Source organism: Theropithecus gelada, chromosome 7a, assembly GCF_003255815.1.
Source record: "Theropithecus gelada isolate Dixy chromosome 7a, Tgel_1.0, whole genome shotgun sequence".
Classification (NCBI taxonomy): domain Eukaryota; kingdom Metazoa; phylum Chordata; class Mammalia; order Primates; family Cercopithecidae; genus Theropithecus; species Theropithecus gelada.
This window is the reverse complement of record NC_037674.1, coordinates 41,984,229-42,009,188: the sequence shown is the minus strand read 5'-3', so window position 1 is coordinate 42,009,188 and position 24,960 is coordinate 41,984,229. Positions and strand designations below refer to the sequence as shown.

General features: G+C 46.5%; 1 protein-coding gene across 2 annotated transcripts in view; it reads right to left on the bottom strand.

Annotated features, from left to right (window-relative positions):
* MAP2K1 (mitogen-activated protein kinase kinase 1) overlaps positions 1-24,960 on the bottom strand; it is a 111,044-nt gene that overhangs the window by 1,825 nt on the left and 84,259 nt on the right. For both annotated transcript variants that reach the window (XM_025390095.1, XM_025390096.1), the window contains exons 6-9: positions 8,125-8,249; positions 5,125-5,326; positions 2,407-2,471; positions 423-484 (exon numbers count right to left, since the gene is read on the bottom strand). In XM_025390095.1, coding sequence (XP_025245880.1) covers positions 423-484; positions 2,407-2,471; positions 5,125-5,326; positions 8,125-8,249 — 454 coding nt within the window. The remainder of the gene's footprint in view (positions 1-422; positions 485-2,406; positions 2,472-5,124; positions 5,327-8,124; positions 8,250-24,960) is intronic.

Genomic DNA, 24,960 nt, shown 5'->3' with positions numbered 1-24,960 from the left:
GGAAGAAAGACAAGGTGAGAGCTATTGCCTGGCACTGGTTCTAGCTCAAATAACATGTTTGCATGCCTGTCTTCTCTGCACACTAGAGGCTGAGGATTGCCTGGGCTTGACTCATCCTCCGGTTCTAAGCACAATATCATGCCCACAGTAAGTTAATACATTCTTGCTGAATCAAAAAGCAATGTGCCAATCCCTGGAGAGCAAGTACCAAAAGGAGCAGCTACTACATCCATGATGTAGTTAGACATGTCACATAAGTCTTGGCACTCTAAAAAAGGGCTTATGGCAGCAGCTGAGAATCATCAGAGGGGAGGGGAAAGGGCAAAGCTGTGCCTGCAGAAGCAAAGCTGGTGCTTCCAGAAATGGGGTGGGGAGCCTGACAAATCCAGAGTACCCTTCCAGAGAACAAGGAGCCAACTTACCATTTATTCACAAAATCTTGAAATTCCAGACTGAAAACTCCACTGGGCAATTTTGGAGGAGGCTGCAAACACATGTTGAGATAAGAAAAATGCCTGGCTTCTTGCTCCAGCCATCTCCTCTCCCCATCCCACCCCTCCTGCCAGCCAGTGCTATTTTTTTAAAGTCTTCTCTGCAGTCCAAAGGCAGTGCTACTCTCATCCAGTCAAGGAAAGGCACAGATGGAAGGCCAGTGCTGCCTTTTGGGTAACCATCTTGGAACCACTGGTTTCAAATAGCACACTTAGAACTGGGACCAAGTCAAGTCCACTCACTTGTCTGGTGATTTTGAACTAACCACTGTTCCTCTCTGAGCCTCAGTTTACTCTTCTATGACATGAAGAGGTTGGGCCTAATGATCTCAGGGACCCTTTTAAGCTCTGAAACTCTACAATGGTAAATCTTGGAGTGCGACATGGAAACGTAACTAGCAATTTACTGGCAGCAACAGCTAGGGGCACATGCAAACCACCAGGCTGGCCCAGGTCTGACAGCACCTGCAGAAGCAAACCGGTTTTTAAAAATCCCTTTTCTGAGCCCTAGAGAGGCAGTGCAAAGTTGATGAAACATGAACTGACAGGGCTGGGTCTGGAAGAATGTTACCTGCACACTCCACAGCAAGGCTGTTGTCAGGTCCCCAGAGCGATCACGCAGCGCTATACACTACAAGGCTCTGGAGCACTGGGTGCACGGTGTTCCATGCAGTCCAGGAAATGTGGGCCAACTTACACACCCAGGCTGGGAGCTGCGTGTAGCTTCTTTGGGAGGTGCTGACCCACGGACATAATGTCCATGATGTCACTGCTCTGATGTACAGCCCCAAATCTCATTTTTAATCTCAAATTAAAATGAGATTAAAAATGAGACACTGATCGCCACCACCACAAAGCCCAACCTAGTGCTCTTCCTCTGAGGGCCATGTCAGTCTGATCTGAGGTGAGGACTAGAACTCAGCTCTTAGAACAGTGACCCAGAGCAAGTCCTACTCTGCAGACTGTCCCTGCTGCTGAGGGAATCAAGGGACTATTCAAGGGAGAGAGGAGACCAGCAGCTTGGCCTCCAGAGGCAGCATCCATTCCTTCTGAACAGGAAAGAGCTAGGCAACAGAGGGGCTGTGTGTCAGCAGAGGCTGCAGTGGATCAACTGCCATGCGGCCAAGCCTCCTAGGAGGTAAGAGTGGGAGGTGGGAGGTGGTGAGGAAGAAAGAGCACTGGGTGGGAATGACGTGGGCTACTTTTCATCTTGGAGGCTCAATTTCCTCACCTGTTTGAAAAGGAACCAATTTGGCCTACCTCAGCAATGCTTGGGAGAATCACATGGGAAATTAATGTGAAAATTTGGAAGAGAGCAGTGCACGCTAGGAGACCAGCAATGGCATATCTAACCTCAGATATCCCTTCCCTTAATATGACTACCACCCGGAACCACCCAGCTTAGGTCCACAACAGTAGAGGATAGATGGCTTTTTTTCTGACTCCTACAAATGCAACATCCTCTGCCTCCCTCATTATCCTTAAGCAGCAATGATCTGATCCTGAAACTGCTTTTCTACAGCCCGTGGTGCTTAGTATAAAGCTGTGCATATAGTAAAGAGAGGTATATTAAACTCTAGTAGACTGAACCTGTGACAGGGATGTTCTTTGGTTTTTGTTTTTTCAGAGCCAACCTCTGCCTCCCAGGTTCAAGCAATTCTTATGCCTCAGCCTCCCAAGTAGCTGGGACTACAGACGTGCACCACCATGCCCAGCTAATTTTCGTATTTTTAGTACAGATGGGGTTTTGCCATGTTGGCCAGGCTGGTCTCGAACTCCTTAGCTTATGTGATCCACCTGCCTCAGCCTCGCTAACTGCTGGGATTACAGGCATGAGTCACCGCGCCCAGGATCTGGGTGTTTTCTTAAGATGAGCAAGTAAATTCTAAGGTGAAGGAAACCAGGCAGTACTTACCTCGTTGACTATGTAATCCAACAACTCAAAAATTGCCATGGGAGGTCGGCTGTCCATTCCATATGCTACAAATTTTATAAAAAGAAAAAATACTTCTCAGAAACAGATTACTTCTTAATATGAGGCAAGGGATTGGGTATAGATCCCTGGGACCAGAACAGGGTCATGGACAATAAAAATTAAACATCCACAGATAAGGCTTGAACACAGAGGGGACCAGCAAAGGCAGGGTACAAGTCTGGGCTCTGCCACATCTTAAGTTCATAACCTTTGGCAAATCGGTTCATTGCTGAGCCAAAGTTCTGAGTTTTGTAAAGCACAGACATAATAATTATGTCTGTCCTTTCCCCCTTCCTTCTACTGAGAGAGGCACAAATGAGATAGCAGCTAAATAACTAAAGGACTTAGTTTTAATTCTCTATGAACTTGCATTTCTTCCTTTTGTCTCCTAGAGTCACAGGCCAGCCTCAGAGGCCACAGCCACCAGCCCCTCCAATGACCTGCCATCAGCTACCCCTAGCCCCCTCTGCTTTCCCCTTTATACAAGCTCTCTCTCATGTGGACCTCATGGAGGTATAGGGCAGGTATCCCTGGCCAGACAGGAGCTACATAAAAAACAGTTGGCTAGGTCAGGCTATTCCCTGAGTACCAGGTTTACTTTCCAATATTCACATTCAGAGAGGCAGGTGGTACTGCACAGTGTTTATCATCTTGGGAGTCAGACTTGGCCACTTACAAGCCTATGTGGCCTTGACAAGGGCCCTATACCTCAGTTTCCTCATCTTTAAAATGGAGATTATAATCATCTTCACAAATGAAATGCTACTAAAATTCTATAATGCTAGGCAAATCCATGGACACAAAGTAGATTAGTGGTTGTCAGCGGATCAGGCGAGGGGGAGTGGGAGATGGGGTTTCTTTCTGGGGTAATGAAAATGTTCCAGAATGAGACAGTGGTGATGGCTGCATAACATGGAACAATGTACTAAAAACCACTGAACTACATACTTTAAAATGTGAATTTTGTCTTACGTGAATTCTATCTCAATAAAAAAAAAAAAAAACTACCAAAAGTCATGATTAAAAAATTAGAACGCAGTGGCTCACGCCTAAAATCCCAACACTTTGGGAGGCCAAGGCAGGAGGATCACTTGAGCCCAGGAGTTCCAGACCAGCCTAGTCAACATAGCGAGACCTCATCTATACAAAAAATTTTAAAAATTAGCCAGGCATGCCGGGCGCGGTGGCTCACACCTGTAATCCCAGCACTTTGGGAGTCTGAGGGTGGCGGATCACCTGAGGGTCGGGAGTTCCAGACCAGTCTGACCAACATGGAGAAATGCCATCTCTACTAAAAACACAAAAACTTAGCCGGGCGTGGTGGCACACACCTGTAATCCCAGCTACTCAGGAGGCTGAGGCAGGAGAATTGCTTGAGCCCGGGAGACGGAGGTTGCAGTGAGCTGAGGTCATGCCACTGCACTTCAGCCTGGGCAACAAGAGTGAGACTCCATCTCAAAAAAAACCCAAAAAACTAGCCAGGCATGGTAGCACGGTGGCACATGCCTGTGGTCTCAGGTACTCAGGAGGCTGAGGCAGAAGGATCACTTGAGCCCAAGAGGTCAAGGCTGCAGTAAGCCATGATGGCACCACTGCACTCCACCCTGGGTGACAGAGCAAGACCCAGTATCAAAACAAAAACAAAAACAAAAAAACCCCAGAAATTAGAAGCCAGGCATGGTGGATCATGCCTGTAATCTCAGCACTTTGGGAGGCTGAGGCAGGAGGATTGCTTGAGCCCTAAAGTTAGAGACTAACCTGAGCAACATAAGGAGACTATGTCTCTACAAAATAAAAAACAACCTAGGCCGGGCGCGGTGGCTCAAGCCTGTAATCCCAGCACTTTGGGAGGCCGAGGCGGGTGGATCACGAGGTCAGGAGATCGAGACCATCCTGGCTAACATGGTGAAACCCCGTCTCTACTAAAAATACAAAAAAAAAAAAACTAGCCGGGCGTGGTGGCGGGCGCCTGTAGTCCCAGCTACTCGGAGGCTGAGGCAGGAGAATGGCATGAACCTGGGAGGCGGAGCTTGCAGTGAGCCGAGATCGCGCCACTGCACTCCAGCCTGGGTGACACAGCGCAAGACTCCGTCTCAAAAAAAAAAAAAAACAACCTAGCTGGGCATGGTGGCATGTGACTGTGGTCCCAGCTACTCAGGAGGCTGAGGTAGGACAATCACTTGGGCCTGGGAAGTTAAGGCTGCAGTGAACTGTGATCGTGCCATTGCACTCCAGACAGAGTGAGCCCCTTCTCTCCCAACCCCCCAGATAAATTATAGCCTGTAGTCCCAGCTACTCTGGAGGCTGAGGGAGGAAGACTGCTTGAGCCCAGGAGTTGAAGACTGTGACTAGCCACTGCACTGGGCAACACAGCAAGACCCTTAATAATAAAAATAATACAAAAGGTTAAATAATGTATACAAAGTCCTAAGTGCAGTGCCTAGAACATAGTACATACTCAACAAATGGTAGGAAGTAGTTGGTAATAACAACACCCACCTGGAGACCCTTGCTGCTTCCTCCTAGCCCTAGCCTGGCATCCAGGGACAGAGAAATCAGTCTTGGCAGAATGTACAGAGAATCAGCCCTCCAGAAACCCCTGAAAGTAAGGGACCCCCCAACACACAGTCCAAGATGGGGACACACCAGGCTACTCACAGCTAAGGGGCCTCCCGGGGGTCCTTGGCCTAGGTGGGGTCTCAGCTGCATCTCCCTCCACCTGGCACCCAAACATCAGTTCCAGCTCCTTGGCATCTGGAGGAGGGATGGGATACCTCCCAACCGCCATCTCTACCAGAGAGAGTCCCATGCTCCAGATGTCTGACTGCACAGAGTAATGAGTCCCCTGGAGTCTTTCTGGCTGCAGGAGAGACAGACAGTTATAAATACCTGACCTAACATGGACCCCTGGGTCTGCTAATGCATTTTCTCTTCTGTCTCTTCTCAATAGTTCATATCCTGTTTCAAGAGCTCCACTAACCTCTTGAATTTGGCCTTCTACCTACCCCCAAACATTGTGTTTACCAAATCCTAGCTGGCTTCTGTGGCTTTGACCCCTCATCCCTGCTCTCTCTCTCCTATAATCTGGCCTAAACTGACAGACCACATGTAATCAGCTGGGCCCTGGCTGCCACTTCAGCCTGTGGTTCCAGCTTTACCCAGCTTGGCCACAGTCTTGCACGCACAGGGCAGCCTGTCCGAACCCCAGCATGAGTGGCTCATCTTGTCACTGAATGTGAAACATGAAGCTTGTGGAACGCGGGTTGGGAATGAGGTGTGCCGTGGATACATAGAACAAAAGATCTTGGGTCAGTGGGCCTGAGACTTAAATCCCAGTTCCGGGACTTACAAGCTAAAGGATCCTGACTATCAGCCTCATCTATAAAATGGGGCTGCTGCTGGTCCAGGGCGCAGTGGCTCACGCCTGTAATCCCAGCACTTTGGGAGGCTGAGGCAGGAGGATCACATGAGATCAGGAGTTCGAGACCAGCCTGGTCAACATAGCGAAACCCTGGTCTCTACTAAAAATACAAAAATTAGCTGGACGTGGTGGTGCATCCCTGTAATTCCAGCTACTTGGGAAGCTGAGGCAGGAGAATCATTTGAACCCGGGAGGCAGAGGTTGCAGTGAGCCAAAATCACGCCACCACACTCCAGCCTGGGCAAGAAGAGCGAAAACACCGTGTCGGAAAAAAAAAGGTGGGGGAGTGGGGAGGGTCAGCTGCTGATGATGAAAATGACAATAACAATGACATAAGAAAACTCTACTTAGGGTTACTAAGAAGATCAAATGACAATGTATGTCACATGTTGTAAAATGCTGTACAAATATTGGTTGATATTGGTGGGAAGAGCCAAAGAGAAAAAATGTATACAGTGCTATGTAAAAGCATTATTTTTAATGAGCATTATTTGAAATAGCACATGTATTTCAAGAACCCTACCGAAAAAATATTTATTCTGGCCATAGTATATTCATTTAGACATTAACTTCTCCTGTAGCATTTTTCACTAACTCCAACACTGGACTATTTTGGAACTGACCATATAACCACAGAAACCCAAACCATTAAACCCTTGACCAGTAACTCCGAGGGCCTGTTAATGGATTTTGAACTTGAGAGTTGGCAGTCAAATGGCCCAGGATGCCAGCTGCTCAGTTATTAGACATTTAGGGAAGAAACAATAAGGAGATGACAGAGAAGGAGTTCTACTGTGGATCACTGGAGTGGAGGGGTGGGGATGTGGGTCAGTGCCAGGTGAGTGATGTTGACAGTGGCTGGAGTCACAGTGGGGGGTAGGCGCCAGCAAGAAGGAATGAGGATGTGTTCACACTGGGATCTGGGCACAGGTGCCAAATCCTCCCTAAGAGGCAAATGAGGGTGTGCTGTGCAAAGGGCATCTGCCTGGCAAGGGGGCAGCTAGCTTTCAATCCTGGCTCAGCAAGGTTAAGCAGGCAGGTTGCTTAACCTCCCTGAATCTAGACTTCCTCACCTCTAAAATGGGAACAATAATCTTTATTTCCTGGGACAACCACATGGATCAAATGAGACCTTCCAGGGACATGACATGTGCTTTGACAGAGAACACATAAAATGTGATCTCAGTTAAGATCTGAGCCTCTGCGCCTGTCCCCCCTTCCACAGGGGCCTGCACTCCCTGCCACTTCTGTAAAGACTGCCTACTCACTCCAACGCTTCTCCACTCTGCCACACTTCAGCACTGGCCCAGACTCACGTTTCCACCTTTCCGAATCATTCTCAGAAATGTGCTATCCATGTACCCTCCCACTCAGCCAACTAAACATCTACCCACTTGCCAAGCATTCCCTGAACACCTACCACATGCCAGGCCCCACGCCAGGCACTAGGGACAAGAGAGACACCTTGTCCCTGTCCCCAAGGAACTGGTGATATGGAGGAGGGAAGAGAACATGCTGGTGCTGCCATAGTGTGAGGATAGCCCCACACAACACTCTGGTGACAGTGGGAGCCAGCAGAGCTGGGAGCAGGAGGGAAGACGCCCAACACTGGGTGTTGGCTGAAATGGAGCAGAGACTCTGGCGAGGGGTCCAGGTGTGCTGCAGTTAGAGGGAGGAGTAAATGACTGACAGACATAGTGAGGAGGGAGAAAAGAGGCTGGACAATTCTGAACAGACTCTCAGGAGTTGGGAGCTACAAGATACTGAAAGGATGGGCTGCTGAGAAGGCACATTAAAAGCCAATGCTCAGGTTTCTACCTTGGGAAACCAGGAAGATGATGCTGTCTATTTACTGCTAAGAGAAAAGGAGGAGGTGAGGTAGTTTGGGGTGGGTCATATCTGAGCATCCTGGGTTTGTGGAGCTAAAGACGATCATGTAGAGATGCCTAGAGGGGAGCTGGAGCTCACAATCCTTCAGAATGAAAAGCTGCATTCTGGAGCTGCACAATCCTCTCAGTGAGTCAAGGCCCCAATATCCCAGTTATGCTCCAAGGCCTAAGAAAGACCAAGACCATCTTCCCATTCAACTTCATCTCCTCAGGGAGGACCACTGTGCCTCCTCCCTCACTTCTCATCCCCCACCCAGCACAAGACTCTGGCTCCACAGGAAAGATACCCCCTGGGCTCCTATCCCTGACCGTACAAGAAGCTCAAGCAATGGAAACTTCTGTTCATACCGACATGTAGGACCTTGTGCCCACGAAGGAGTTGGCCATGGAGTCGATGAGCTGCCCGCTGACCCCAAAGTCACAGAGCTTGATCTCCCCACGGGAGTTGACTAGGATGTTGGAGGGCTTGACATCTGCAAGGAAGAGAAAATAGAAAAGGAAGGAATTGACACAGGTAGATTGGGGAAGAGAAGGGTCAGCATTCCACACAGACCAGCCCTGACCCTGAGTCCCAGGACAACACCCCGTCCGCCATCAGGAAGCCCTTGGCTTGCAAACACTGTACACCAAGGCCCCCTGTTCCAAGTTCAAGAAGCAACTGTCAGGAGATGAAATGAGCAGCTGCTTTAGAAGTAGAATAGAAAGACAGTCGATTTCCACTCTGAGAATGCAGACTTGGCCAGATGACCCACAGGAAGGAGTCTGTTATCATGAACAGTCAGGATTTCGAAGTCTGTTGCTTCAACCACCCATACTGGTAAGACATACTATCTATGGTTGCATCATGAAGGAGGCAGAAAAAAAACAATAAAACCTATCTGCTTGCTGAAGCTACACAGGCTAGAAGGGGACAGGGTTTGGCGGGAATTCCCATTCTAGACCTCTGCACCAGGCACAGAGCATGTGGGTCTTTTTCTTATGAGTATGTGTGGCAGGGGTGGGAGCTGAGTGATGATTCCATTGCACTGGAGTCACTCACCTAACAGCCTACACAGCTACATCTACCCTGCCAGTCAAGGGGAACCCCTTGCTATCTGGCGCTGGAACGTGAGAGGGCTTAAAGCTGCTCCTCAGAGGCAAAACAATGTTCCCATCCCCCTTCCTTGCACTCTTATTATCACCCCATCCCACCCATCTGGTCACTGTCACAAATACCAGTACATTGGCCCTTAGTTTGCAGAGACCTAAATTTCCAAACTTTTTTTTTTCCCCACTGTATCCTCTGATTCATAAAGTGTCCTGTAAAGTGCATAGACCAGGGTCAATTATCCTCATTTATAAGTGAGAAAACCAAGGCTGGGACTTGGTGAAGGCCCCTGGAGCAGGGCTTTGTGGAGCAGACATCAGCAATGAGACTCACTTTGAGGGCAGACCATGTCTAGGGAAATCCTTAATAGTCGTAATATAAACACCACATAGGACATCTAGAAAATCACAGAAAAAATCCAAACCTCCTATGATACAACCCAGCAGAGTCACTACTAACGTTTCATTATTTTTCCCTTCAACACTGTGTTATATGAATGCATTTATTTATTATTTCTTTTTTAGACACAGAGTCTCACTAAATTGCCCAGGCTGGGCTTGAACTCCTGGGCTCAAGCAATACTCCCGCCTCAGCCTCCCAAGTAGCTGGGAGGATAGGTGCGGGTCACCATGGCCGGCTATTTATTCTTAAACAGATTCAAACAGGTCTATTTAAGTATCTTTCCAAGGGCAAATTGAAAAACAAAAGCTGGCGGTGCCTCATGCCTATAATCCCAGCACTTTGGGAGGCCGAGACAGGAGGATCACCTGAGGTCAGGAGTTCAAGACCAGCCTGGCCAACATAGTGAAACCTTGTCTCTAATAAAGATACAAAAATTAGCCAGGTGTGGTGGTGCACACCTGTAACCCCTAGCTATTCAAGAGGCTGAGAGGCAGGAGAATCATTTGAACCCAGGAAGCAGAGGTTGCAGTGAGCCAAGATCGTGCCACTGCACCCCAGCCTGGTGACAGAGTGAGACTCTGTCTCCAAGAAAAACAAAAAAAGGCTAAGGCCCAAGAGATCCAGCAACTTGTTCAAAGTCACACAGCAAAAACTGGGTAAAGCTGAAAGCAGATCCCAGGCCCTCTGACACTTAACACCTGTCCTCTTCTACCCACCCTACTGCCATGGTCTAACAGTCGCCACCTACTGTCCACTGAGCACCTGCTACCTTACCTGTGGGCTCTGTGTGGGCACCAGGCAGACAGCAGGCAAGAAACTGACCAAGTCCCCCACTGTCATGAAGCTTCAATTTTAGTGTGAGGAGACAGACAATAAATCAATCAATGAACAGATGTGTAACATCAGGTGGTCTTAAGTGGCACAAAGAGAAACATAAAACCCAGCTGGGCATGGTGGCTTACACCTGTAATCCCAGCATTTTGGGAGGTTGAGGTAGGCGCATCATTTGAGGTCAGCATGGTGAAACCCTGTCTTTACTAAAAATACAAAAATTGGCTGGGTGTGGTAGCACAAGCCTGTAATCCCAGCTACTCAGGAGGCCGAGACAGGAGAATCGCTTGAACCCAGGAGGTGGAAGTTGCAGTGAGCCAAGATCATGCCACTGCACTCCAGCCTGAGCAATAGAGTAAAACTCCGTCTCAAAAAAAATTAACAAAACAAAACCCTGTGAGGGCAGAGAGAGTAAGGGAGGTACTGCCATGACAAGGTGGAAGAAACGGCCCTGTGAGGAGAGGACACTTGAGCAACTATGTGAACAGAGAGAGGGAGTGAGCCACGCAGCCTCTCAGAGAACCATGGGGAGATTCTGAACTTCGGGAGGAGAGGGGCGAGTTCTGTTCTTTCCCTGGGCCTAGTGTTAGGACAGGGCGCACAAACACTTCAGCCGAGGCATGAGTCCAGCAGTTGCTTGTTGGAGTTGTACCTCCTCATCCCACCATGCCCATGGCCCCTCAGAGGACAGGCGTTGGGTGCCTGGCCTCTGGAGGTCAGGAGCTCAGGATTTGGAAAATCATGCTGAGAATGGAACGAGACTGAGAAGGGTAAGGGGTGTGACAGCCCCTGCTGGAGTGGCACACCAGGGCGCTCTGACACAAGCCCTCTTCCACACCTCCCACCCAGTGCCATCGCCTCTCATCCATGCCAGGCCACACGGCACCAGGCTCCCTCACCTGGCCCATACTCTCCCCATGGGCTGTTTAGGCATGACCTGTTAGGCCTGTTTTAGAGTAAAAGAGTAGCACTGGCTAGTGACACAGAAGCCCTGTGTCAAATCCTGACCCTGCCACTTACTCTCCACGCAGCCCCGAGCAAGTCACTTGACTTTTCTGGGCCATGGTTTGCCATGAATGAAAGAGTCACAATGGCGGTTCTCATACCATCACAGACCAGGATCGATGTAATAAGGCATGGCATATGAGCAGCACACCACGTTATAGGAATAGAGAATGACTGCTTCACAGGCTGCCCTCCGAGATCAGCAGTTCACAGAACCAGACACCTCTCCTTCCCCACAAGAACACAGTCTCCTCCACCCAGGCCAGCAGCTTCTTCCTTTGCTGGCTCAGACACCTCTCTTCAGGCTGCAGCTACTGCTCAGGCATGACTGTGCTGCATCTAGCTGTCCTTGTATCTGATCTCTATTCACATGGCAAGCAAGCCTCCCTTTTTCAAACTTACATAACACAGCTTGCCGCCATCCCTGGCTGTGAGCTCCAGCTTCTCCCACCCGTTCCAGGAAACAATACTGCCTAGGAGGCAGCAGAGATGCAAGGGGTTGGAGAGGAAGAGAAGGGAAATTCTAAGGGGCTTTTCACTGCTGGACCACATTGGTCCTGGGAGCCAGATCCCAGAGGGCCTCACAAGAAGCCACCTGGAAACCTGGGCACATGAGATCACTGAACCCCAGAGCACGCTGCCGGAGCTGCCAGGCTAGGACATCCCTCTTGTCCCTGCGCCTGCCACACCCAAGTCTAGCTCTTCTCTGGGGATGGAAGAGAGGCACATGATGGCAGACAAATCCAGAGAGAGTTCATTTCTTGACCTCCCTCAGCACCCCACACTTGCTTCCCACAATAGCCAGGTGCTTCACACACCGTTCCTGTCTCCAGCATTTTCTCCCTCCACCCGCCTGCACAGAAACCAGCACTCCTCCAGTGGGACAGCCCCTGCACAGAGCCTGCCATGGCTCCCCTCTGCCTCAGAGCACAGTCCCAAGCCCCTCTGCCCAGGTTTCCATGCCCTTCACTGTTTCCTCCTTTCCTCTCCAACTTCTCACCACAACACATCTCCACATCCACTTTCTCCTGGTTGGGGCTGCTCTGCCTCTCTAACTGCCCCTGTGTAAGAGTCTCGCCTTCTCTTGTGCTGGTCCTTGCATCTAACAAGTAGTCCTTTCAAATCACCCTGTCACCTCTACTCCTAGGTGCCTAGTTCTTCTGAATCCCCTTCTCAACTTGGGATAATGCCCTGCTCCTGGAGTCCTGGGAGGATTAACTGGGCTTCCTCTCATTCTCCTAGCAGAGCCCTCAAACATTCGAATCACAGGCCCAGTCCTTCTCTACTTAATGAGGCCACCTCTGGGCCTTGGGTTCTCTTTCTGATCCTTTGTTAACCGAAAGGTGATGCTGAGAGGGCCCCCAGCAGCTGGTGGGCCAGGCTGCATTCTGGAGGAAGCATCAACCACCCAGTAGACTCCCAGGCTCACAAGCTTCCCTAGGAATCCCACAGGAGGCTGAGATCTAATAACCCCAATTCTGCTCAGCTTCTGTGACAATGAGTATGGGTAACCCCTCCTTCCTCAAAAATGAACAAGGAGGTTTTATGAAAAACTCAGAAAGTATGTTCTTCTCCGGTATTTTCTGTCCCAAAATAACACTATTCAAAGCCTCCTGATTTTTCCCTCAAGAGCACATATTTTGAAGTTTAACTATTAAGTATTTTCTAACCCTCTAAAATAAGGTGTTTGGATAAAATAATTTAGGGAGTTGTTTATTCTAGAAACACAGAGTATCTGCACTGAGCTATGAGTAAAAAGGACACAGGGATTGTTACCATCAGGGGAGACAGAATCCAACAAATGACAAGAAAACGTGCACGTGTAAAGGCAAAGATGAAGATGTGGTCAAGGCCCCGTGGACTAGTCTAAATTCTTCCAACTAGGTGGGATGGGTGCCACCCACTGGATGATAGCCTGAGTAGCTGACAACGCCCTGGCAGGCAGATGAATCAAGGTGAATCTCAGCCTTCTATGTGTTTCCACTATATCCTAATACCTTCATTTTGTTTGGTTTAGGCTAATATTAAAAGCAACTTAATTCCCTAAGGCAAGATGGAAGATGATGGGGCCTGGAAGAAGAGAAAGGCAGAGGAGGGGTGGAAGTGGGGAGCCCAAAAGAAAGAGAAGAGGTGGGGCTGGGCGCAGTGGCTCACACCTGTAATCCCAGCACTTTGGGAGGCTGAGGCGGATGGATCACGGTCAGGAGATCGAGACTGTCCTGGCTAACATAGCGAAACCCCATCTCTACTAAAAATACGAAGAATTAGCCAGGCGTGGTTGCAGGTGCCTGTAGTCCCAGCTACTCGGGAGGCCGAGGCCGGAGAATGGCCTGAACCTGGAAGGCACAGCTTGCAGTGAGCTGAGATCATGCAACTGCACTCCAGCCTGGGTGACAGAGCGAGACTCCCTCTCAAAAAAAAAAAAAAAAGAAGAGGTGGAAGGAAGGAGTGAGGGGCTGCTGAGAAGCAAGCAGAGTGACACAGGGAAGCTGCATTCTTGCTTATTTGTGACAAAGGCTGAATCCAAAAGTAGATAAGCAACAGTTAAAGGATTTAAAAAATAAAAAAACAAAGGCAAATGATTTTTTTAAAAGGCAACTTGAGGCTTCAAACGACCTCTTCTTAGCATCCTTGGCAAAGCCTTAATAACTCTCCCCACTGAAGATGAAGAAACAGAAAGGGAGCTGACTGGATGAGTCTAATTGCACCCTCTACAGAGCCCCTCCAGCCATCCATGGCCTCGGGGAGCTAGTTAAGTAGCAGAGATAATTAAATTCAGAGAAAATCCCCAACTCTTCAATTAGCCATTACGCATAACCTCTTTTCCCCCACCCAAATTTCCTTCCCCAGGAGCACTGGAAAAAAAGCCAGAATGCAGCTGGGAGACTAGGTGGGAGAATGAGAGGTGCAGGTGAGCCTAGCAGGCCTACGAAGATCCTACAGCAGCTCTGGTTTATGGAACACCTGCTGTGGCAGGCCTTTTAAATATACTAGCCTCTGTTTTTGTTTTTTGGGGGGTGTTTTTGTTTTGTTTTTCTGAGACAAAGTCTTACTCTGTCACCCAGGCTAGAGTGCAGTGGCATGATCTCGGCTCATTGCAACCTCTGCCGCCTCCCCAGTTCAAACACACTATCTTCTTTAATCCTTACAGTAACACTGTGAGAGAAGCATTATAAACCACTGCACACAGATGAGAAACACTGAGGCCCAGAGTAGGGAGGCGTCACCTGTCAGGGTGGCACAGGGAGCTAACGATAGGGCCTAGGGTTAGAACTCAGACCTCTGAGGGAGCATTCTCTCCAGGATCTAGAAAATCAGGGCCCAGACAACAGGACTAAAGGCAACCCATAAGAAGCTGTACTCCAAAGTTTCAGAAGAGGCATTATTGAGCTGTGGCTGGGGAACGAATCACTCACATTACAGATGTAACGAGCTTTACTTCTGGGAACAAGGATTTGACTTGGGACAGGCTGAAATCCCTGAAATTCAGTAAGGAGAGAATAATTCCCACTCCAGTTTAGCGAGTGAGCACGATGCTTCTTTCTCAGCTCCAGCCCATTATCCTTCTTGACAAGGCCAACTGCAAGAAATGTGCTAGTAGCAGGAACCACTTTCAAGTTTATCTCCCTCACTTTCAAGATTTTTACAACCAAGCCCAGCAACTGCGTTTTCTTTTCTTCCTTCCAAGCCTCATTAGTTTTGAAATGCTTTCCTTCTCTACCTTCCCTACACTTCTCTCTGCCAATTCACTGCTCATCCTCTGACCCAGAGGGCCCATAAACCCTGACAATTAAACACAGGATGATGTTGCAGGAGTTTAGGATTTGCTTTTCATTAGCACACAACATTCCAATAAATTATCTAAATTTTGAGGCCGGGCATGGCGGCTCAGGCCTGTAATCCCAGCACTTCAAGAGGCTAAGGCGGGTGAACTGCTAGAGGCCAGGAGTTCGAGACCAGCCTGGGCACCATGGCAAAACTCTAGCAAAAATACCAAAAAAAATTATCTAGGCATGGTGGTGTGCACCGGTAGTCCCAGCTACTCAGGAGGCTGAGGCATGAGAACTGATTGAACCTAGGAAGCAGAGGTTGCAGTGAGCTGAGATCGCGCCACTGCACTCCAGCCTGGGTGACAGTGAGACTTTGTCTCAAAAAAGTAAAATAACAAAATAAATTATCTAAAATTTTAATACAGAATGTAACAAAAGCCAGAGCAAAAGGTATAGGGGGTTACAGAGAGAAGAGAGGTGTAATAAAAGGAGAAAGAAAGGAAAGAAGAGCAGTCAAGGGAAATGCTTATGAATCCCAGATTCCCTGACAGCACTCTTTTTTTTTTTTTTTTTTTTTTTTTTTTTGAAGTGCAGTGATACGATCATGGCTCACTACAGCCTCGACCTCCTAGGCTCAAGTGATCCTCCCACTTCAGTGCACGCCACCATGCCCAAGTAACTGTTTCTGTTTTTGGTACACAGGGTCTCCCTGCTTTGCCCAGGCTGGTCTCAAACCTCTGGGCCCAAGCGAGCCTACTGCCTCAACCTCCCAAAGTGCTGAGATTACAATTGTGAGCCACTACGCCCAGCCTGATTTCTCGTTTTTAATGACCCTTCATAATATTTGGCAGAATAGCCCTAGTTTACAGAGATGGAAATTGCGGCTGGAGGATAAAATCTCTTGCCAAAGGTCACAAAATAACATGAAAACAGCATATTTCCCCCCCACCAGATTTGGACTACCTCAGAAGAGCAGATACGCAATGTATCACAAAGCCAATCAACCACCTACAGGCAGCAGAACAAACTTGGCTAACTTGAGTACTTCTCATATGCTATTCAAGAAACGGAAATTAGCTAAAAATCTGTTTTGACCTGCTGAAGGCTAATTTTGTTCAGCAGGAGAAGTGGGAGGTAGTGAGGTGGGTGTTAAAACAATGACAAAAGAAGATAGGCCAGAGTTCTGTTCATTATTAAACAATGAGTAGGAAAGAATTTCTAGTAATGTCACCATATTTATGTGACCCTGCTCCACCAAAGTACGGCCTCCCCATTTGTGCCTGGGTCACAGCTTAACATAATTCACCAAAAAAGGTCTGGAAAAAAGGTCAGGAAACTACTCACCAGTTATTTCTAGCTTGGGATAACCCCTAATGGAAAGACTTAGAAGAATGTGTTTGACAATTTAAAGACAGATGTCAGGCATTCCTTGTCTCCCCATCACACATACTTCTTTGGGGCAAATGCAGCTTTAGGTGGAGACTAACAATCAGAGAACCTTGTCCCTGGCTACAGGGCAGCCCCCTGACCTAGGCTCGGCTACTCATAGCTCCCTATCCCCTGGCCATGGTGATCTCATAGGTCTGGGCACATGACCCCTAAGAGTCCAATCAGGAGTCCTCGCTCAGAACTTTCTAATTGAAGTGAGAAAATTCTTCTGATAACAAAACTGTAAAGCAGGAAACCATGGTTCCATCTGGTAGACAGCTGGCCCGAGAGAAGAAAGCCAACATCGAAAAGGAAACGAGAGAGAGAGAGATCTAACAGCTTTTTATTTTTTTTTTTTTGAGACGAAGTCTCACTCTGTCGCCCAGGCTGGAGTGCAGCAGCATGATCTCAGCTCACTACATCCTCTGCCTCCCAGGTTCAAGCAATTCTCCCTGCCTCAGCCTCCCGAATAGCTGGGACTACAGGCACCTGCCACAATGCCCAGCTCATTTTTGTATTTTTTAGTAGAGATGGTGTTTCGCCATGTTGGCTAGGCTAGCTAAGAGCATCTTTTTTTCTTTTTTTTTTTTTTTTTTTTTTTGAGACGGAGTCTCGCTCTGTTGCCAGGCCAAATTGCAGTGGCGCAATCTCGACTCAATGCAACCTCCCGCCTCCCAGGTTCAACCGATTCTCCTGCCTCAGCCTCCTGAGTAGCTGAGACTACAGGCACCTGACACCAGGCCCAGCTAATTTTTGTATTTTTAGTAGAGACGGGGTTTTACCATGTTGGCCAGACTGGTCTCAATCTCTTGACCTCGTGATCTGCCCGCCTGGGCCTCCCAAAGTGCTGGGATTACAGGCGTGAGCCACCATGCCCAGTAGCTAACAGCATCTTTTAAAAGCACATTTTAATCAAAGTATAAGAGCTAATGACATTTGAGCCCCTAGATACAATTATCCATCAGGCCAGCTGTATTCCTATCCTTTCTGGAGTTTGGTTAGCTGATACAAACAAAACAAAACAAAACAAAAAATCATCTTTATTGTTTGAGCTAATTCAAGTTCACTAGCAACCAAGAATCTTAACACCCAGTGATTCTTACCATCAGCTGGCATCATAAATTTCATTATTAAGTAGGTCGTTTAGTGTGGTGTGGAAACAGCACCACTAACCTAGATCTGGAGTTAGACAGATCTGGGTTTGAATCCTAGCTCTATCATCTACTAGCTCTGTGGCCCCAGCCCAGTTCCAGAACCTCTCTGAGCCTTTCCTTGACTGTCAGGTGGGAATAATAACTCCTACCTGCTAATGTCTGGTGGTACTAAGTACTCAAATCAGGAGGCTTTAAATGTGAGAAGCACAGAAGTTAGAGTTCAATGGCTCTTGCAGCTTGGAGGGAAAATAAAAGCTAACATTTATTTCAGAAAAAAAAATACAACCAATATAAGGAATCAGATTCCTTCTCAGCCTGGCTTCTACCTAACACGGCCCCTGTGAAAGGAAAAGAAATCTTGGGGCCCCAAAAATGACTAAGCTAAAGGGAAGTCAAGCTGGGAACTGCTTAGGGCAAACCTGCCTCTCATTCTATTCAAAGTCATCCCTCTGCTCACTGAGATAAATGCATATCTGATTGCCTCCTTTGCAAAGGCTAACCAGAAACTCGAAAGAATCCAACTGTTTGTCTCTCACCTACCTGTGACCTCGAAGCTCCCTCCCTGCTTCAAGTTGTCCTGCCATTCCCAACAGAACCAAGGAACATCTTACATATACTGATGTCTCATGTCTCCCTAAAATGTATAAAACCAACCTGTGCTTGGACCACCTTGGGCACATGTCATCAGGACCTCCTGGGGCTGTGTCACAGGGTCCTCAACTTTGGCAAAATAAACCTAAATTAACTGAGACCTGTCTCAGTTATTCAGGGTTCATGTTTTGGTAACCACAAAGGGATTCTGAGTGGAGGTGCCCCTGACCTTTGACAAATCTCCCATTGGTGCCTGGTACCAGCTTGAGCTATCTTTATGGCTCAAACCAACTGGACAATTTGCTGAGGCCTAGAAGCACCTCCTCCAGAGAATCCCTGATCTCCCAAAATCAGGGAGTGGTCTAAAGTTTATTTTGCTGTACAACTCCTTTTTTTAAATTTTTTTTCAGTTTTACTTACTTCCAACACAAGGCAGGCAAGTTTTCCTGCTTCCGTGACAATGGAAGGCAAGTAACTCCTTTATGGAGTTTTGAGCTTGCTTCCAACAGGGAGGGCAAGTTTGAGTCTCCTCCTGCTTCTAGGATGGTAGAGGGCAGTCTTCAGCATGAAACCCATCCCTAAGTAACTGAATTAGGGTTTGTCTTGGCTACAGTTAAGATTAACAACCAGCTGGTCTTATTTTCTCCTTATCATGAGACCTCTAAGTACATTGTATAGGTTGTGTGATCATTTGTTTGCTTTCTTTTTGTTGTTTCTGTTTTTGTTGTTATTTCGGTCTTTTTCCCATTGGGATTGACCAACTCCATGCAACCTGATCAAATTTGAAGGAAAGTTCCAAATTATGGGGAATGAGGCCTATGAAATGGCTAAATTCCTACAAAAAAACAAGCAAAAAAAAAAGTGGCATGGGGGCGGGGGAGAAAAATGGCCAGCAAAAGAAAAGGAAAAAAAGGAAAGATAATGGCTATCACCTCAGGTTGCAGTTCCATACCTAAGGTTCCGCCTTCTTTTTTTCATGACAGCCTAGGTTTGGTTCCCAAATCAAGCCCTTTCTGAAAGGTTTGATATTTGGTACTTCTGAAATAGCAAAAATTTGTCCAAGCAGAAATATGGCAATGAGATCTAAACAGATTTTTTTAAGGGAGTTCAATGGTTAAAAGTCAGCTTAATGAAAAGCTAACATCCAAGATATGTGTGTGTGTGTGTGTGTGTGTGTGTGTGTGTGTGTGTGTGTGTCTTTAAAAGGACTTTATGTTTTGAGTTTGTTTTTTCTCTGTCTAGGACCTTGTCTTTTTTTGAGACAAATTTTTCTTCTTCTCAGTGGACAGAATTCTGTTTTCTTAATTGATTTCTGCTCTCTCTCCTTTCTCTTGCACCCCCTGCTGCATGAGAAACCTAAAATAGTTTATAATAGCCTGGAGTTCCTTAAAGAAAACAAAGAAGGCACCAGACTCCCTTTGGGGGAGAAACCTGCTTTTTCTTATGGGTCCCCAAGAGTGTAAACAAACAAGTTCCTCTCAGCTATTAAACTGCTTTTGTATTGTGTTACCTGATTTTCTGACTAAAATAGTTATTGCAACAGAGGCTACTCTTGGGTTTTTAAGGAAGAGTGTAGTTTAGACACTTAGAAATGTCTTTGTTTAAAAAAAAAATTTTTTTTTTTGAGACGGAGACTCTCTCGGTTGTCCAGGCTAGAGTGCAACGGCGCGGTCTTGGCTCACTGCAACCTCCGCCTCCTGGGTTCAAGCAATTCTCCTGCCTCAGCCTCCGGAATAGCTGGGGTTACAGGTGCCTGCCACCATGCCTGGCTAATTGTTATTTTTAGTAGAGACGGGTTTTCACCAGGTTGGCCAGGCTGGTCTCGAACTGCTGACCTCGTGATCCGCCCACCTCAGCTTCCCAAAGTGTTGGGATTACAGGTGTGAGCCACTGTGCCCGGCCAAAAACAAATTTTTTTTTTTTTTTTTTTTTTTTTGAGACGGAGTCTTGCTCTGTTGTCAGGCTGGAGCACAGTGGCGCGGTCTCGGCTCACTGCAACCTCCACGTCCTGGGTTAAAGCGATTCTCCTGCCTCAGCCTCCCAAGTAGCTGGGATTACAGGCACCTGCCACCATGCCCATCTAATTTTTGTATTTTTAGTAGAGATAGGGTTTCATCATGTTGGCCAGGCTGGTCTTGAACTCCTGACCTCGTGATCCACCCACCTCGGCCTCCCAAAGTGCTGGGATTATAGGCATGAGGCACTGCACCTGGCCAAAAACAATTTTTTTTAAAGCATCATGTGGTCTAGCCTCCTTTTTGGAGACCCAGGATTCAGTGTGGGCTCTACCCAGAGCTCAGAGATCCAGTTATGATAGGTAGTACCTATCTAAATAAATTGGTCTCCTTATAGAATCCTATGATAGATTTCTATAATTGTATGTTTGATTTGGTATCCACCTTTAACCTTCCTCTGCACCAGAGTTTTCCTCTCTGTACTTTACGATGTAAATTTTGCTATCTGATTTTTCACCTTAGAGTTGTGTCCTTCAATACACAGATTTAGGAGCTATTTAGCTGACAACTGCCAAGCATAATGAAACAGGTTATCAAGAGTTTGCAAGTCTGACAGAAGGGGGAAAAAAAAAGGAGGTCTGTCTTACCTTTAAGATGTACTTTTATTGGTATAGCTAATATGTCCATGTATTTATGTGTTGTGCACACAATGATTTACTACTAAAAAATATATAAAACAGCTCTAATTAATTGGCTTAAGGAAAAATAAAGCACAAATCAAATACTTTATCAGAAAATGAAAGACTAGTCAAAAGTTTCTCAAGTTTACATGGTTTAAGTAAAATCTTTAATAGATAAGCTACCTTTAAGATTGTTGGTAAAGTACTTACTATTAGAAATGCCTTAAGAATAGCCAGGGTACATTTTTGTTTGCATTTTTTGACCAAGAAATTTCATACGTATCCCTGCCAAATACTATAAGGTGTCAAAATTTGGCATAGGGGTTACAAAACTATAAACCCAGCCCAAAACAGGATGATCTTTGCTTGTGAGCCACCAGGCGCGGTGGCTCATGCCTGTAATCCCAGCACTTTGAGAGGCCAAGACAGGCAGATCACTTGAGGTCAGAAGTTCAAGGCCAGCCTGACCAACATGGTAAAACCCAATCTCTACTAAAAATACAAAAATTAGTTGGGCGTGGTGGCAGGCACCTGTAATTCCAGTTACTCAGAAAGCTGAGGCAGGAGGCACACTTGAACCCAGGAGGCACAGGTTGCAGTGAGCTGAGATCATGTCACTGCACTCTAGCCTGACAGAGCCAGACTTCGTTAAAAAAAAGAAAAAAAAAAAAATCTTTGCTTCTGTAAATATTGATAAGACACTGATATTGGTTTAGTGAAAATAGCTAAGTCTTGAATTATTTAGTAAAACAACCATAACTTCTAATCATGTGGTTTTAGGCAGCCTAGTCCCCAGGCAGGAAGGGGGTTTGTTTGGGGAAAGGGCTGTTATCGTCTTTGTTTCAAAGCTCATCTATAAACTAAGTTCCTCCCAAAGTTAGTACTGTCTATGCCCAGGAATAAACAAGGACAGCCTGGAGATTAGAAGCAAGATGGAGTTAGTTAGGTCAGATCTTTTTCACTGTCTCAGTTATAATTTTGCAATGACAGTTTCTCTTTTTTTTCTTTTTGAGATGGAGTTTCGCTCTTATTGCCCAGGCTGGAGTGCAATGGCACGATCTTGGCTCACGGCAACCTCTGCCTCCTGGGTTCAAGCAATTTTCCTACCTCAGCCTCCTGAGTAGCAGGGATTACAGGTGCTCACCAGCATGCCAGACTAATTTCTTGTATTTTTGTAGAGATGGGCTTTCACAACGTTGGCCAGCTGGTCTCGAACTCCTGACCTCAGGTGATACACTATGCCCGGCCCTGCGGTTTCTCTTTAAAAGGTGGTTTTATAATCAACTATAAAATTCTAACAGGTGCTCTTGAATACAGGTTTCTGATAACTTTAAAGGCTGTGACATCAAAACAGAGGAAAAACTTTCATGACTCATGGAGAGCTGAAATGTTCATGAATATCAAGCAGAACAGGAATTAGCTGCATGAACTGAACTTACAGGAGACTGGTGTAATCTTTTTATTTTTTGCTTAAAATGCTGCTGATTCTTTGTGTTCTTTTTCAGAGTCAAGGAAACTTTTCTTTTGAGCTATTGACAGGTTTTAACAATTTGTTTTTTGAGATGCAGTCTCGCTCTGTTGCCCAGGATGGAATGCAGTAGCATGATCTCAGTTCACTGCAACCTCCACCTTTAGGGTTCAAGTGATTCTTCGTTCTCAAACTCCTGAGTAGCTGGGACTACAGGCACACACCACCACGCCCAGCTAATTTTTTGTATTTTTAGTAGAGACGGTGTTTCACCATGTTTGCCAGGCTGGTCTTGAACTCCTGACCTCAAATGATCCACCCACCTCAGCCTCCCAAAGTGCTGTGATTACAGGCAGGAGCCACCACACCTGAACAGGTTTTAACAATAAAGTATACATACGCTCATGAAAAAAAACTGAAGCATATTTCTCTCCACCTGATTTCTCCAGAATTTGGAAACTATGTGGGAGTATTCTTAACTTACGGCAATATAGTTATCAGCATAAGTGCAAAAAAATCTGTTTTCATTTGTAACAGGACACGATTGGAGAAACTGGTTATTTTACCAAGGTTTTGACTAGAATGGTGTGCTTTCCTTTAAGGAATCCAACTTGACTTATAGAGCCAATAAAAGTCCCTTGGGAAAACTGGTCTCATACCTTGTCTACACAGTCCCTGTACAGGGATCATGGCCTGTGATAAGTAAAGAATGTCACTTTCTGATAGGCCCAGGAGCCCCAAGTTATCTTGGGACATCAAGAGGAAATGAATTCACCCAACTCGTACGTATTTGATGGTACAAATCCATGGCTGGGCTTAGCTTTAAAAAAGTCTTATCTGAGAGTCCTTCTACAGAGCAAAGTTTCATCAAAGCCAATTTTAAAAGCCTATGTGAAAAATAATTATTCTTACTGCACTTTATAGAAATAATATGCCCAAGTATAATAAAGCAAATTGGTCCTACCATGATTTGTCTTTAGTAAAAACGGGAAAGTGTAGAGAGAGAAAAAGTCCGTTTCAAAAACTATAGTACAGTTTGTTGTTGTCGTTTGTTTGTTTTTTTTTTTTTCTCTTGAGACAGTTTCACTCTTGTTGCCCAGGCTGGAGTGCGGTGGTGAGGGAGGAGACCACCCCTCATATTGTCTTACACCCAATTTCTGCCTCCAAAGAAAGAAGAAGTAAAAACTAAAAGGCAGAAATGAAATCCACAAGCAGGCGGCCCGGCGCCACACCCTGGGCCTCGAAGTTAAAAGATCGACCCCTGACCTAATCGGTTATGTTATCTATAGATTACAGACAGTGTATAGAAAAGCACTGTGAAAATCCCTGTCCTGTTCTGTTCCTATCTGATTACCGGTGCATGCAACCCCCAGTCACGTACTGGCTGCTTGCTCAATCGATCGGCTCCCAGCTGAATAAAGCCCTTCCTTCTTTAATTCGGTGTCTGAGGGGTTTTGTCTGCGGCTTGTCCTGTTACAGTGGCACAATCTCGGTTCTCTGCAACCTCCGCCTCCCAGGTTCAAGGATTCTCCTGCCTCAGCCTCCCAAGTAGCTGAGTTTGCAGGCATGTGCCACCATGCCCGGCTAATTTTTTTGTATTTTTGGTAGAGATGGGGTTGGCCATCTGTTGGCCAGGCTGGTCTCGAACTCCTGACCTCAGGTGATCCACCCACCTCTACCTCCCAAAGTGCTGGGATTACAGGTGTGAGCCACTGTGCCCAGCTAGATTCTAGTCTTACCTAGTTTTTCAACTTTTATCATTTTTTACAGTTTGGACTTAATTCTAATTTTTCCTGGCTACAAGTCTGTAAAACAATGTTTTTGGCCAGGCACGGTGGCTCATGCCTGTAATCCCAGCACTTTGGGAGGCCGAGGTGGGTGGATCAGCTGAGGTCGAGAGTTCGAGACCACAGCCTGACTCAACATGGAGCAATCCAGTCTCTACTAAAAATACAAAATTAGCTGGGCGTGTTGGCACACGCCTGTAATCCCAGCTACTCAGGAAGGCTGAGGGAGGAGAATCGCTTGACTCCGGAAGGCAGAGGTTGCGGTGAGCCAAGATCGCACCACTGCACTCCAGCCTGGGCAACAAGAGCAAAACTTCGTCTCAAAACAAAAACAAAAACAAAAAAGAACAATGTTTTCAATTTTTTTTCTTTTCCTTTTTCCCATTTTTCCTAATTTGAAATTACTGAAAACTAAGCTGTGCTTTCTTAAAGCCCTGTGAACTGAAGCTAGACAACTTCAAAAGAAAATAACAGCATACATAAGCCACTTTCATACCTGTATGGACTTCAGAATAATGTGCCCTATCTCACTTTTCCAGGATTATTCTTCTGTTTATTGTAGTTTTTCTCCCTTTCTCCCCCTATTTTTTGTCACAGGACATGAGACCATAACCTGTAAAAATGAGCTTTCCTAGTAACTTGGGACCTACCTGTCTAGGAATAAACTGTCCTAGCTGTGAGAGATCCGATGAAACCTGAGATAAAAGATTCATTTTCTTCTAAAATGCTTTCTCAAAAGTTTTTAAAAAGAAAAGGGGAGAAATGTGAAAGAAAATAAATCTCGGGGTCCCCAAAAATCACTAAGCTAAAGGGAAAAGTCAAGCTGGGAATTGTTTCTGGCGAACCTGCCTCCCATTCTATTCAAAGTCACTGAGATAAATGCGTATCTGATTGCCTCCTCTGGAGAGGCTAATCAGAAACTCAAAAGAAAACAACCATTTGTCTCTCAGCTACCTGTGACCTGAAAGCCCCCTCCCTGCTTTGAGCAGTCCTGCCTTTCCGGACAGAACCAGTGTACATCTTACG